At 36.7% G+C, this 13,926-nt stretch overlaps 1 protein-coding gene across 1 annotated transcript in view; it reads left to right on the forward strand.

The window, feature by feature from the left end:
* Window positions 1-13,926, forward strand: part of SEMA3A (semaphorin 3A) — a 170,717-nt gene that overhangs the window by 39,072 nt on the left and 117,719 nt on the right. Inside the window, exons 3-4 of the mRNA XM_075727722.1 lie at window positions 10,282-10,439; window positions 13,192-13,254. Of these exons, the coding sequence (XP_075583837.1) occupies window positions 10,282-10,439; window positions 13,192-13,254 (221 nt within the window). The remainder of the gene's footprint in view (window positions 1-10,281; window positions 10,440-13,191; window positions 13,255-13,926) is intronic.

Below are 13,926 nucleotides of genomic sequence, written 5' to 3' on the forward strand. Positions count from 1 at the left end.
TTATCTGTGGTGTAACTCCATTGATTTTCATTAGGGTAAATTAAGAGCAAAATTTGGCATCATCACTTACTCTAGTTTGGCACTGAATTCTGTGCAAGGAGGGTCAGTGGTTAGAAGAAGTCCCTCCTTTATTTTGCTGAGATTAATGTGCATTAGCAGAGCTGTGTGTATCTGTATGTGAGCTACACGGGCTGTTTAACTGCAGTCAGTGCTTTCAGCCCCTTGCTGAAATTAATCCAAACCCTCCCCTGTGGATTAGAAGAAACAAGAGCTATCAGGAAAGAAAAGGATGTAAATCCAAGCATGAATTTCACTCATTCGTTCTATTAATGTGAAAAGACAGTTCCTCAAAGTGCTGGATATGTGATCAAAGTGAAGGGTGGATCCCACTCTGCAAAACCAAATTTTAACAGAAGGAGTGTTGATAGCTGTGTCTGAAATTGAAAATATGAAGTCACTGATTTGTACCCATATAAGAAAAGCTGGACACAGTCCATCTAAGCCAGCTGCTGTATAAAATATAATGATTTACCTACAAGCAGAACTACCTCAAAGTCTGTTTGCATCTTATTAATCACAGGACTTTGAAGAGCTGTTAGACAGATAGGCACAAAAGTTCCATACATTATTTTCAAGCATAAAAAGACCCTTTTTTGAAGCAGGTCAGATGCATTTTGCACCATATATCTGTCCCTGAAGTTCTGAAAACTCAAGTACTACTTATTCTATTTTGCAATTTTGCGTATGCAACTAAATTTCCAGGGAAGCTTCCTAACCCTACTGTGCATATTAACTAATTCACCTTAGTAAATAATTTGTGCATTTTTATATTGTCAGTTCAGTAATTTAAAAAAAAAAAAAATCAGAAAAGGTCTTGTTTAATTTCAGACTGAATCTGCCTCTGCTGGATTTTCCCCTACATCACAATATTTTAGGCTGTAGAGAAACTCTCTTGCAGCCTCTTCTGCCAATGAAAGAGTTCACACCCTCACTCACTGACGGCTGACCCACTGCAGGCTGCCCTCAGTCTCTCACTGTCTCGAATTTGACATCTAAATCCTTCACAGGCGTACCCCATAAGTCTCACTAAGAGTCAATGGTAGCTTGGTTGTTAAATACCAAAGTCACACTTGAAACTAAAACCGCTGGGCTTTTTGAAAATTTCCCCTCATATCCCTAGCAAACTTACCACCACATATTTAGTAATTCTTTTAAATGAGCTCACTTGTTTCGGAAGTACATTGGTTTGGTACCTGAAACCAAGATTTCTTTAAAAGTTAGAAAAAGCTTTAATACTCTTTGCCCTGAAAAAGGCATATATGCACTTGCAGGAGGAAGGCATTCGTTTATCACAGCTGCAATACAGTTATTGACAATGTTGTTACTTTTGACTCCTAATTGTCCATGGTATGTGTGTTGTAAAGACGCTGACTGGATTTTGGAATTTCCGGTTCAGTTGTTAGGAATTTAGAATAAAGGACAATGTTGTTAAGAGATGAATGAGAAAAAAAAAAATGAACTGACCTTCTCACTAGACCAGCTTTTCAGAAAGGAATTTTCTAAAACATGGTATTTTAAGTAGTTTGTTGCTTAATAGTCCCCAAACATCTTGACAGGTTTTCACATTACCCAGACAGTTTTATTTTCACCTGAGACATTTTTTTTCAGAAATAATGTTTTTTTGGAAGAGGAACTGACTTTAAAATGTCTCAAATTGTACTTGTGCAAAAAGCAGCATGTAGACATCTTGTCTTTGCATTGAGTATATCTGACTTTCATTTGTTATCATGATTATGACAAAATATAGTTATATCCCCTGAGCTAACTTCAAAGTAGCTTGCCTGCTCAGCCTGATGGAACACCCTAGTTATTCAACAGGCAGCTTCATCGAGGCACAATTAGATGAGGATCAAAATCAGTTGATCTTTGCTGGCCTCTTAGTCAGTGGCTTTAGACACTACAAGTACATGAGTGTGTTTCAAGCTAGCTGAAGTGTGTCTATACTGCAGCATGGTCAACATTATGACCAAGTAGGTGTGCCTATAAGGCAACAGTTCCTCTCCTGCTTTGCTTTTGTTCTGGGAGAAAAAGTTCATGAATTGGAAATCTGTATCTTGCTTTTTTGTGGAACAGCCAGTGAGTGAAAACTGTGCTTCATGGTACACTTGGACCCGACATGTGGATAGGCCATGCAGAGTGTAGGACATGACAGTCTTCCCATCTCATCCCCACTTGGCTGAATGAAATACATTTGTGCCCTGGGAAAACAACTATCTGTGCTGTTAGTCATTGAAAAGGTGTTCATGCCTCTGTGATATGGTATTTAATGAGACAAGCATGGTACTGTTTATAGATAAGGTAATCCCTGAAGTGACAACTATCCACAGTTTCACTTTCTTGATAACCAGTACCGGTTCTGCTTGTTGAAGACTAACTTTCCAGCAGTATCATACAAATAGCTGAGAACTGATGAACTGCTAACTAGATCTGATAACTGGGTTACTTAATGAATGGGATTTAGATGGCTGTTTACCTGTGCTAACTCAGATGGTGCAATTTTGGGTCTTGCAGTGCCACTTTGAGCTAACCAAGCTCACTGAGGATATATTACCCAAGTAGAAGGCTGAGTTAATATGCCTACAGTGTTTCTGCTATCTGAGTTAGCATGTTTAGAAACCATTCTCATTAGCTCAGTATTTTGCCATATTATTTTGCCACATTTTAGAAAACCTTGAGGGTTATAGATGTTGTCCTTAACAGCTGGGGGCTCATTGGTACAATACATCACTTCCATTATTTCTCTTGAGCATTGCTTATACCAGCACAAATGGGAGGTAGCAAAGATGTTACCTACTCAAATCTTAAGCCAGATAAATTTTCCCTTAAACAGATAACTGCTTAGTAAAACCAGATCCTGGTCTCTTTTTGCCATCATACATTTCTGTCTGATTCATCACACACACAAAAAAAGGTTATAGGTAATATATATTGTCTGGGATTTTGTAATAATGTTGTGTTTAAGCACCTGTGAAGTTCACAGTTAAATATGTGCCATAATCTTTCCAACAAAACCAAATTCATAATATGGGATGTTACAATAATTTTACAAATGTGTGAAATCAAGCTTTGTCTTTGTTTAGCTCAGAGGTTAATACTTCTCATGTTTTATAAGAAAACAACTGAGCAATAGGGATAATCTGGATTCACTTTCAGAGACAAAAAGGACAAATAATGCAAATAGTAAAGGGAAAACAGGTTGGCTTTAAAAATCTAAATGTTTTATGTCTTTGAAATATCATGTGACCCTTTTAATTATTCAAATCAAGAACACTTTAAGGGCTGTCATGTAGCTAAATAGCGCTGACATTAATGAGCTAAAATCTTCTCTCAGTTTTACAGTATAAAAAACATATGCATCAGTATTTTGAAGTCAAAGGAGTCCATGCTTATGCCGGTGCAACTGAAACAAAACATTAGTGCAACATTCCTCCTTCCAAGTATCTGGTTTTAATCAAACTGTACTCATGGCCCTCAAGTTTTCTTTGCTGCAGTGGAAGGTAGGCAGGAGTGTTTCATTTAAAATGCTTAGTTTACATCGTGAGTGCACTAAAAACTGTATATCTTGTCCTAGGTACTTCTAATTGATAAATTGTAATGAAAACATGGTTCCCTGAACTATGTTTCTGAATCACATTTTCTCTCAGAAACAAAAGGTTTACAGAAAAAAAAAAAAAGGTTCTGTTTTTTTCTCCTTCTAGTAGACTTCAGTGAAACCAGGTGATTGGCAACTGTTATGATAAGGTGGATGAAGAGGATGAAAGCTAGGACTGATTGAACAGCTGTGAGAGGCTCTGTTCCAATTGTATTTTGATTACTGATAAGATAACCCTCCCTTTTCTCCCAGTGATTTATCTCATTCAAATTACAATAACACTGAATTGCCATCAACAACAAATGCTGTGTAGTTTCAAGTTTATCTGGCTCATAATGTAGCAAAAAACCAAAGGTGCTGATTACAAAAGTTTTCGTGTTACATTTCTAAAAATGGATAAACCACTTATTGCAGTATGTGATCTCATACATTTTATAAACCTGTTTTTTGTTTCATTTCAAATAAAACTAATCACTTTCTGATATTCCCAAGCAGCGTAATTCTAAAATTATGTGAAAGCATATGTTTTTGAGGGGAGCTTTGGTAATTTTTCTGTGTCTTTTTTCTTCTGCTCCTAATATGAAATGAAAGGCTAATTGCTCAAGAAAAATTGGAAACACTGGAGCAGTTTGGATGTTACTAAAAGACTGATAGCCTGACCAGTTAAAGTGAAAGATGAAACAAAACAAAGGTTTCTGCAATTATTTTTTTTTCTTTATTCTCAGGTGAAATATTAAAAAATGGATAAAATAGCTGTCCTTTGTTTTAATTAATTACTTTGTAGAAGCTTCAATGATACCGTAGACTGTTAATAAGATTCTTATTTTTTCTTAGAGTGGGCGGCTGAACTATCTCCTCTCTAAGGGCTAGATCCTAAGGTCCCAGTGATGTCTGAGGTATAGATGAAAGAAAGTAATTGAGGTATAAAGTAGTCAAATCCTGAGGGGGGTGGGGGACGGGGACAGAGAAGTTGTCCTTCAGGCCACTGGCCATGTTGCTAAGCATTAGACTTGGGATGGGGTCAAGCTCACCTGACCTCAGACACCTGACCAGCACCCATCTGAGTTAGTTCCTGTCAACTTTTGTAACATATGGAATATCCCACTGAAGTATCCCACTGTGTGCATGGCAGCTGTTGTCTCTTTTGGATGGGGAATGGACTCACAACAAATCTGGTGCCTTTCCCTGCTTATATCCCTGGTTTTGCCAAATAAGTGCTGCTGGCTAATGCCTTGCAGGAAGCTGTCTTGATTTCCTGCCAGTCCCTGCCTTTTTCTTACCTGTTTGACAGGGGCAGACTTCACCATCTACACTCGGAGCAATAAAACGGGGAAGCTACAGGAGGGGTTGAAAGTTAAAAATATCTACTTCTTTCCGTGCATGGTAGAATTAGTATCTTAGAATTCAGCAAATAATCACTCAAAGACTAATGACTAATTTATACCCAAGTTTATTTAGACAGATATACATGCTGATATACAGAACAGGCACAATATGCATCTGTGTAAGCAACAAATGCATGTGCAAACATGTGGCCACCTGATACTCTGCAGCCAAAGTAAAAGCCTGGCGAGAGAAGAAGGAAATGTTCTAGCAAGACATTGTGGGAGACATTGCTCACAATTCAGCAAAATCCCTGTTTGATGGCATAATACGCATTGACTCATCTTTTATCTACTGCTAGGATATATACAGAAAGATCTTATCGTTGCTGGCAAAGCAATGAAGGTCGAGAATTTTGTGCAACCAGCAACCCACTCATTTGATTTACAAGCGTGTTATGACGAGCAGGACTGCCTGTATAATCCAGTCGCTCTGCGGAGTCACCAGTCATAGGACAGGGCCTGATCTGAATCCTAGTGAGGAAGCTGGGAGACCTGTTCTCTGATATTTCTATAAATTGATATGGCCCTTTGATCCTTATCAACAAAAATAATCTTGGCTGGCATGTTATTGTGAAGTCTGTAACAGGAACACAGGCCAAAGCTCACAAATTTTCCAACTTGTTACACAGACAAACTCCCTCTCACTAAAAAGATAGTTCACCTGGTAGTGGATAAGTAAAAAATAAGATGGTTTTCTTTTGTTATGTTCTCCTCTTGACAAACTCCACTGAAGGAACACAGACATAAAACACAGTTTACAGTGGAATACCAACCACGGATAAAGCAAACATCAGGATCTGCCTGACTATTCGTCTTAGCCTTAGCTGTGGTTTTCTGGCTTATTCTTTAATGAAAAAAGTGTCATAAAAATAACCCAAATCTACATTCCTTGTGCACGCATATCTCCATGGATTTCACTCCAGGAATTTGGCCCTCTGTGCGTATGCATACTATTAAGTTGTGATTCCATTAGCAAATTAAATAACCATGTATTAAAAGGAAGGCAAGATTTAGGGACTGGTTTTCTTCTGTAAATTTGCCAGCTTGGCCTGGCAAAGTGAATGCTCTGACACAAGTCAGACCGGATCAACAGAAACATCAGTTAATAGAAGAAAGGCCATGCAGAGTCTACAGAGAGGCATATTGAAAAAGGTCAAATATTTCAAGCTTGGACACTGGCAGAGAAAGGAGATTAAGATGGAAAAAGCAAGTCAGGACTGTGAGTTAAAGGTAGTTGAAGTGAACTGGTCAGTAGGAGAATCTGTCTCATGAACCTTGAGAACTCAACCTCCAGCTGGCTTCAGTGATCATCACAAGTGAAAATTCTTTATAATATGACTTTTTTTTAAGATAGGCTGCATTTCAAACCATTAGTTTTGGTCATCTGGAACACTCTTAAATGTAGGAAGTAAGTGCCAATAACAAAAGCAATGACATCTTTATTACCTTCAAAATATCACCACCCACTCTAGATCTACCTCATACAGCATTTTATAGACAATAGTAGAGTCATAATGTGCAGTGGTTAGCTTTATAGGGTTCATTCACTCCTGCTCAAAACAACAGGCATGACTACAGCTGAGGATGTGTCAGAAGGAAGTAAGAACATGCTCTCTGAGCAATTACTGAAGAAATGGTACTTGGCTGCAACATCTGGTGGAGTAATGTTACCATCTTTGCAATAAAAATAACTGGACAAAGCATAGAGGAAGAAAAAAAAATGACTTCAAGTACAGGCAACCATTATCTGTCTGCATAGGTCATGGATATGCCAACCTTTAATAAGAACAGCAGCAACAAAAAATGAAAAAGGATTAGGGTATGCATAGTAGACAGTATTAATTTCATTGACATACTGAAGGCATTAACAATTTTCTTCTTGGTATTGCAATGCAATCTTTGTTGTAAATCTTGGTTTATTTTAGCACTGATCAGCCATGTACTTTGCCATCGTGACTGATCAACATTTAACAGAATCGATGGATGTCAGTGCCCTTCTGGGACTGTGCCCTATCACTGCTGTTTCTGTCATTTTCTCAGCTTTAGTCACTGGCTGGATACTGAAAAGACACTGGACGGTAAACACTTTGAAACTAATTAATTTGAGGAAGTGGTATACTTAATCTGTATTGATTGTGCAAATGCCATTGTTTTGCTCTTCAACAGCCCTTTGCAGAATGTCATACAAAGCCATATTCATCACTGGAGAAATACATGTAAGTTAGAATATAACGGCAGAGTAACTGCAGAGATTATTTAGGCTTTCACCTCTTAGTTCTGATGTAACTCAATCCTAACTGAATTAGTAGTGAATTAGAATCATCAGCACCCAAATGACATTTTTCCCCTCAACCTATATTCTCAACTTGATTCCTGATAAGGTGAAACCTGATTTTACATGATTTGAAATACACTGCTTGGAATACGCTTAGGCCTACTTTTTTGGGTAATAGAACCTGGAAATCTGGTCATCTCCTGCAAAAGTCTGTAATGGGACAATAGGACAGCTACTGGATTAAAACCCAGGAGAAATGTTCTAATCTTAGAGAAGACAACAGGGATTTAGCTTTTAGTTTGATTTTAAATTGCAAGTTCACCAAAAAATCCACCAGTGTTACCTTTAACATTGCATACTCTAAAGAGTCACAAAAAATGAAGAGAAAAAAAAAAAAAAATCTATTTCCCTGCACAGCTACACCTGGTCCTTTTAAGTTACACTGTGGAGACATATGAACAGTGAAGATGATGTAATTTACTCTTGGCCATAATAAACCTTAGACTCTAATGTTATGATCTGGCATTTTTCATGAATATTAGAAAGAAAAGAAAACACCAATCACAATCTGTAGATGTGACTATTTAGAACTGTGTATTAAAAAAATCGTATCAGGCTTGTTTTAAACCAAGTAACCATGTGCCTAACTGGTCTTCTTTCCATTTATATCAGTTTTACATTTGTGTTAACACTGGCTTCAGCAGACACTTGTCTTTACACCACAGCCACAAAGGCCAGAATCATACCTATGTGAGTTCAAACCAAGAAAGATGAAAAAATTACAAAGGTTTTTGACAGCTATATTATAAGAGAAATGATCAGATACAGATGACAACAAAGCATTTCTAGCCTAGAGAGTTCTAAGCCAAGTTAAGCAATCAATCATCTGCATCACTCACTATTCAGCGAGTCGACATTCAACATCTGAATCAGTCATTACAATGTAAAGAGAATTAGTAAAGTCTCTAACAAAATGCAAATAAGTGAACTGGAGGACAATACAGTCAAATTCTAGAACTTGGCAGGAAGCCAGAAGAATTATTTTGACAAGACTGCTTGGGGTGATTTGATTTCTTCTTGTTACATTTAAAAAAAAAAAAAAAAACTTACGTCTTGAGCAGTACGAGTTTTAAAAAGTATTCTGTAACACAAATGTATAGTTATATTTAGCCAGAAAAATCATAGAATAAGGAACAAAATATAGTGCATACTCTGACACTTTGCTACACTTCTACACAACTTAGCTCTTTTTGGTACTAGTGAGAGTTTTTCCAAGTAAGTGCAAAGAATACTGGGGCAAAGCTAGCCTGAATGGTATGCAAATCTTAGTGTTACCTTTACCTTCCTTGAATATGTTGCCTACTAATTCTTGCCATTATGGAGCATGAGCCTGCTTCAAAATCCACCTGGTATAAGAGAATGTAAAAAATAAGTTTAACATCTGTGGGACTACTACTAAGCTGCCGGTGCTGAAATTCTGTAAAATCATAAGTACCACTAATATCTAAGTCCAAAAAAGCCCCAGCTAACATCTTCCTTGTTCTACTTAAAATAAAAGAAGTGGAAAAAAGGAAGGAAAATGCATTTAAATAGAAAATTAAGCAGAAGCGTCTGTTTTAACAGCAGCTTCACCTTGATTTTCAGCGGCATAGGGGATGCTATGTTACGCTCGCTCATCGATTCAAGTAATGGTGGAAAATGGGAATGATCTTACTGAAAACCAGAAAGTCATAGCAGGTAGCTGTACTGTTAGGCAAATCCTAGACATCTAGGCATTTGGCAGCTGTTTTTAGAGGAGCAACGCACACCCTTGGCTTGCAGATATGGCAGAGCCAACACAAGCGTTAGATGCCTGAGGCTGTGGCGGTGCGCTCTAGCCATCAGCCATCGGACCCCGATGTGTTAGCTCCCTTTCTGCTCTGTCCTCATGGGAGCTGCATGAGGAGCTGCACTAGCATCGATGGAACTGCTTCTGCTCCCAAAACTGTGTGGTTGCCTCCATACATCACAAGGGCAGAGCTTGAACCGCGTAGGATTTGTCATCACAGAGAAACTCTCTTATTGATGACTTACTAGTGCAGACACGCCTTGAACTGATAGAGGTGGTTTGGCTTTGGTCCCGATGTGAATGTAGGTAGACAGGAATAAAGAAAGAGCGTTTTCATGAAAGTTTATACTAATATGGTCTGTATTATCTTGCGGGGAAAAAAAAAAAAAAAGCCGTTTCAGGAAAATGCATATGTCTCTGTTAATGTTTGTGAATAGCTAAGAGCATTCTGTGGATCCTTGTACTTAAAAAAAATCCTGTCCTCGGCAAGTGCAACAACTCTGTGAGGAGTATGAGAACTAGAAAATAATTTTGCGGTTTAAACACAAGCAAAATTAACTTCTCTAGTTTTATTCTTGTGATAGGTAAATATACAATCCCAAGCAAGGGAACAACATGCTGCCTGTGCCACTAAGCTGGGGAGATAGTAATAAATCTAAGAATAAGTTGTTTATATTATTTTATCTTGTCAACTAGTCATTCTTATTCCTGTTCTCTTAACTTACAGATCTACATGAAATAGTTTTGTATGCTGGAAGTAGGAGATTTTGTGTTTAGATGTGTTTTTTATTGGCTGGTCATCCTCAGGTTTATCTTTTTAAATCTCATTGATCAAACAAAATTGAACTTTGTCCAACAGCTGATGAGTTTCATGGATAGAATTTTACCACCTAAAACCTCATACAGGTTTGTAATTGATTTCGCTGATGTTTTGACCTTTGTTTGTGTAGAGCTGAATCTCACAAGCAGTTTGGGTTTAGGTACTTGAAATAAAAGCGTTCGTGGGCCCAGGTACATAACGCTTTCCCTGGTTTTTGCTCTGTAAGTATAAATTCTTAAAATGAAATCCATACAAGTCAAAATATAAGCCTGTATTTTATTTGACCGTATTAACAAGGAAAGTATTACCTTTATCTTACAGAAATGTTGGAATCCAACAATATAATCCATTTCAATGGACTAGCTAATAGCTCCAGTTACCATACTTTCCTCTTGGATGAAGAACGGAGTCGGCTGTATGTTGGAGCAAAGGATCACATATTTTCTTTCAACCTGGTTAACATCAAGGAATATCAAAAGGTACTTTCATTCATGTTTTGTACAACGTAAATATATACTTTTAATGTTGCAGAATTCTTATTACTCAGACTGTATTGGGCACTGTATGAATTATGTAGTAAGTGTTTGAATGTCGGGAATACTATTACAACAAAAACATTTGCTGACTCTATGAAGAGAAATGTATAATGAGCCTAGAACCTATGACTGTATAATTTACAATTCTTATTTCAGATTATGAAAAAGTAAATGACAAGTGAATAATCCAGCTACTTCACAAACAAGACATACTTTCATGTTTATTGCTAAAAAGCCCAAACAACTATTTTGACAGTTTACACAAAAATGCCTCATTATTCTGTATTTGTTTGCAGATAAAAAGAAGGTGTTTGGGAGTCCGAGTGTTGCTTTCTCTCCTTTAACCCAGCACTTGTAGGCACTCTGCCTTTGCTGCTTTCAAACCAAAATAGATTCAGTATTAATAAGAGTAATAGGTCTGTAAAAGCTTGCCATTCTTGATGGAGAGGATAATTTTCCAGTAAAAGTTGGTGACAAATTAAAAGCTGACACGCAGTTCAGTGATGTTCTTCTGTTGGAGCCTAAATAAAAAATTTCATTTTTCATTTATTTTAATAAGACAAAATGCTAAGAAGGTAAACAATAGGATGGAGGTTTGATTTGTTATATTTAAGTATTTTGATGGCACATTTTAAAATTGAGAGAGTACCCTTTTATGAGAGATATATTGCTTCAATACCCAGGGATTTTTTTTCTTGCTTTTCCTGACCTTTTGCCCGTTTGACTATTAGCTTCCTAAGATGATTGCAATAAATACCTTGTGTTTTCTGTTCAGAGGGAAGACAGGCTATTCATTTGTATTCTCTAAGGAAAAAGGATAAAAGGAAAACAGGGTATTTTCTTTTCTATTCTCTTTAGAGCAGTTATAAAGGAAACTAGCTATTTATTTGAATTCTCTGAGGGATTGATAGCTTAATGTGCAAAACATCTGGAATAATTAAAGGAAAGAAGGTGTTTCCATTGCAGAAAACAGCTCTACAGAATGGGAGGAATTGTATCTTACACACTTACATATCCAGATACCTTTAGAATGCTACTTGAAATTACATACGACTATTACTATATTAAATAAAGCATTTCTGTTGGTAACGTGGCACTGAATGTTGGCAACAAACTTAAAGAACAGACTTACAATTTAGACTTTAGGTTTAAGAATAGGCAAAAGGCTTAAAAAATGTGGGGATCTGCTTATTAAAGACAGGAGGGTCACTAAAGCAACTTTGATCAAAATCACAATGCAGCCAGTGCTGCACTTGAGCTTGAACTTCACTAGTTGCTGTTTCCACCATGTAAAAAAGAACTCATGTTTCTGTCTAAATGTTAATAACATCATATGACTCTAAAGGAGCACAACTCAAAAAGCCAAACTTTCCAGTCTATTAAAAATGGTGGAATTTAGCTGACTTTTAAACCAAATTAGAGAAAAATATTGTGCTGTGAGAATAAGGAAAAAGAACATCTAGTCATTCATTTTATAGGTTAGAATGCTGGTTTGCATAATATAGAAATCTTTGCCCAAATCTTGAACTGAACTTGAACTAGTCCTTTTGGGAGATCTGAGAAGTTTGGTTAATGTTTTTCAACCTAGTAAATTTAAATTTTCACATGTCTCTGCACATTTTAAGCTGAGAATAGAAACAGGAAGTAGCAGGAATCCTTTGAGAGAGAATGTGCTCATAAAATTTTCAGCCTTATTTTATAGACTTAAGATGTTTGATTGCTGTTTGGTTTTCATTAAGTTTTAAGAAAATTTTGGATTTAAAAACGTGGTTGCAAACTGTATTTTCAAATGTCATATATAACACCTCCTTCAACCTCTTCTGTCATCCACATTCAGTCTTTTTTCTTTCCTTTTTGAATACTGTGCCTTTCATTTTCTTTTAACAAACTGTATTGAACACCAAGGCTGTAATCCAGACTCATGGCCATTCATATTGCATTATCTGAGGCTCCCAAATGAATAGCCTGGCATTTTATGGAAAGATCATGTTTTATTCTATATGTAATTCCTAAAAGCTTTTCAAAAAAACATGAATAATTGACTGTGAGGGTCTCTGGATTTTTTCTGTATGAGGTGAGATCCATTTTCTGCTAAGCAAACACTACAGTAAACCTAGGCTTAGGTTTACTTGTGTTAGGGTAGCTCTATAGGAACAGCATAAACATTTCTATTTTGATGGTGTGATACTTTTCAAATACCATAGCTTCTTTTTTATTATTTAATTAACTAAACCTAGTAAAAGACTGAACTAGTAGATACACTGAAGAGGCAAACACCTCATTTCTGATGCTGTAACTCTAACATGAGATTGCATTTCACACAGATGCAATTTATTGTTAGTGAGTATCTGCAATTTTTTGCTCTCAGTCTCCGTTCCATTACAAGAGATTTAAAACAGTGGAAGAACACTCACTTAACGGAGAATCAACCCTCTTATCATTAGTATTCAATATTCACTGCTCAGATTCACAATACAGGCTATATTTCAAGATTGTTTTTACTGTGATCCCTATTATCTCTGTTTTGCTCCTACCATTTCATTTCTTTGTTGACAAATTTTATGGAAGGAAAGGAAACAAGGAAAAAAATGGGGGAAAGAGAAACTGGGTAAAGACACTCTGTAGCATTTGGTCTGCAATTTGTGATTATTGAAGCATGAAATAACACAACGTGATTTTTGTTCTGTGCCTTTAGATTGTTTGGCCTGTATCTCATTCCCGAAGGGATGAGTGCAAGTGGGCTGGAAAAGATATTCTGGTAAGTACAAATCTTTTTAGCATTTTTTTTTCTTTTATAAAAGGTTGTAAATATTTTATTATGTCTTATTGTGTTAATTGTCAAAGTATTTTTCCTCCTCTGTAAGGTCACACATCAGATCATAACTTCAGTCTTGAGCTAGCTCAGCCTTCTTATTGAAAATAATGAAATTTTGTCTTTATGACTAACAGTTTAAATTTATAAATGGAAATCATGCAAATGAAATAAAAAATTTCTACCAAAAAAAATCAGCAAGAAAAAGAAGGGAGGAGAGGCATCAGAATGAGAAATATTAACCCTTACATAATTGTCTCCTGGTCTCGGGGTACATAATATTTTGACCTATTTTCACCCTGCTCCAGGTCCTAGTCCTACAGTGAGTTCCAAGAAGTGCTTTCTCTTTGTGGCATCTCATTGGAGTCAGTGGGTTTCCCTGAGCTCTTTCCTGCACGGAGTTCATAGCAAGATTGAGGTCAAAGTGGTTTTAACATTCTGCACCAGTTTTGGTGCCCCAGGAAAGACACTGTTACACTAGGTATAATTTTCTGTACATTTTCCCTCATTCCTGTGTACACCTTATTGCCTGTATTTATGAGGTAGGAGAGACATTGCCAGTAGCCTCCAAATAATAATCATTCCACACTGATAATAACTGTCTTCTTTATAAGAACA

This window comes from Pelecanus crispus, chromosome 1 (genome assembly GCF_030463565.1).
Source record: "Pelecanus crispus isolate bPelCri1 chromosome 1, bPelCri1.pri, whole genome shotgun sequence".
Taxonomy (NCBI): domain Eukaryota; kingdom Metazoa; phylum Chordata; class Aves; order Pelecaniformes; family Pelecanidae; genus Pelecanus; species Pelecanus crispus.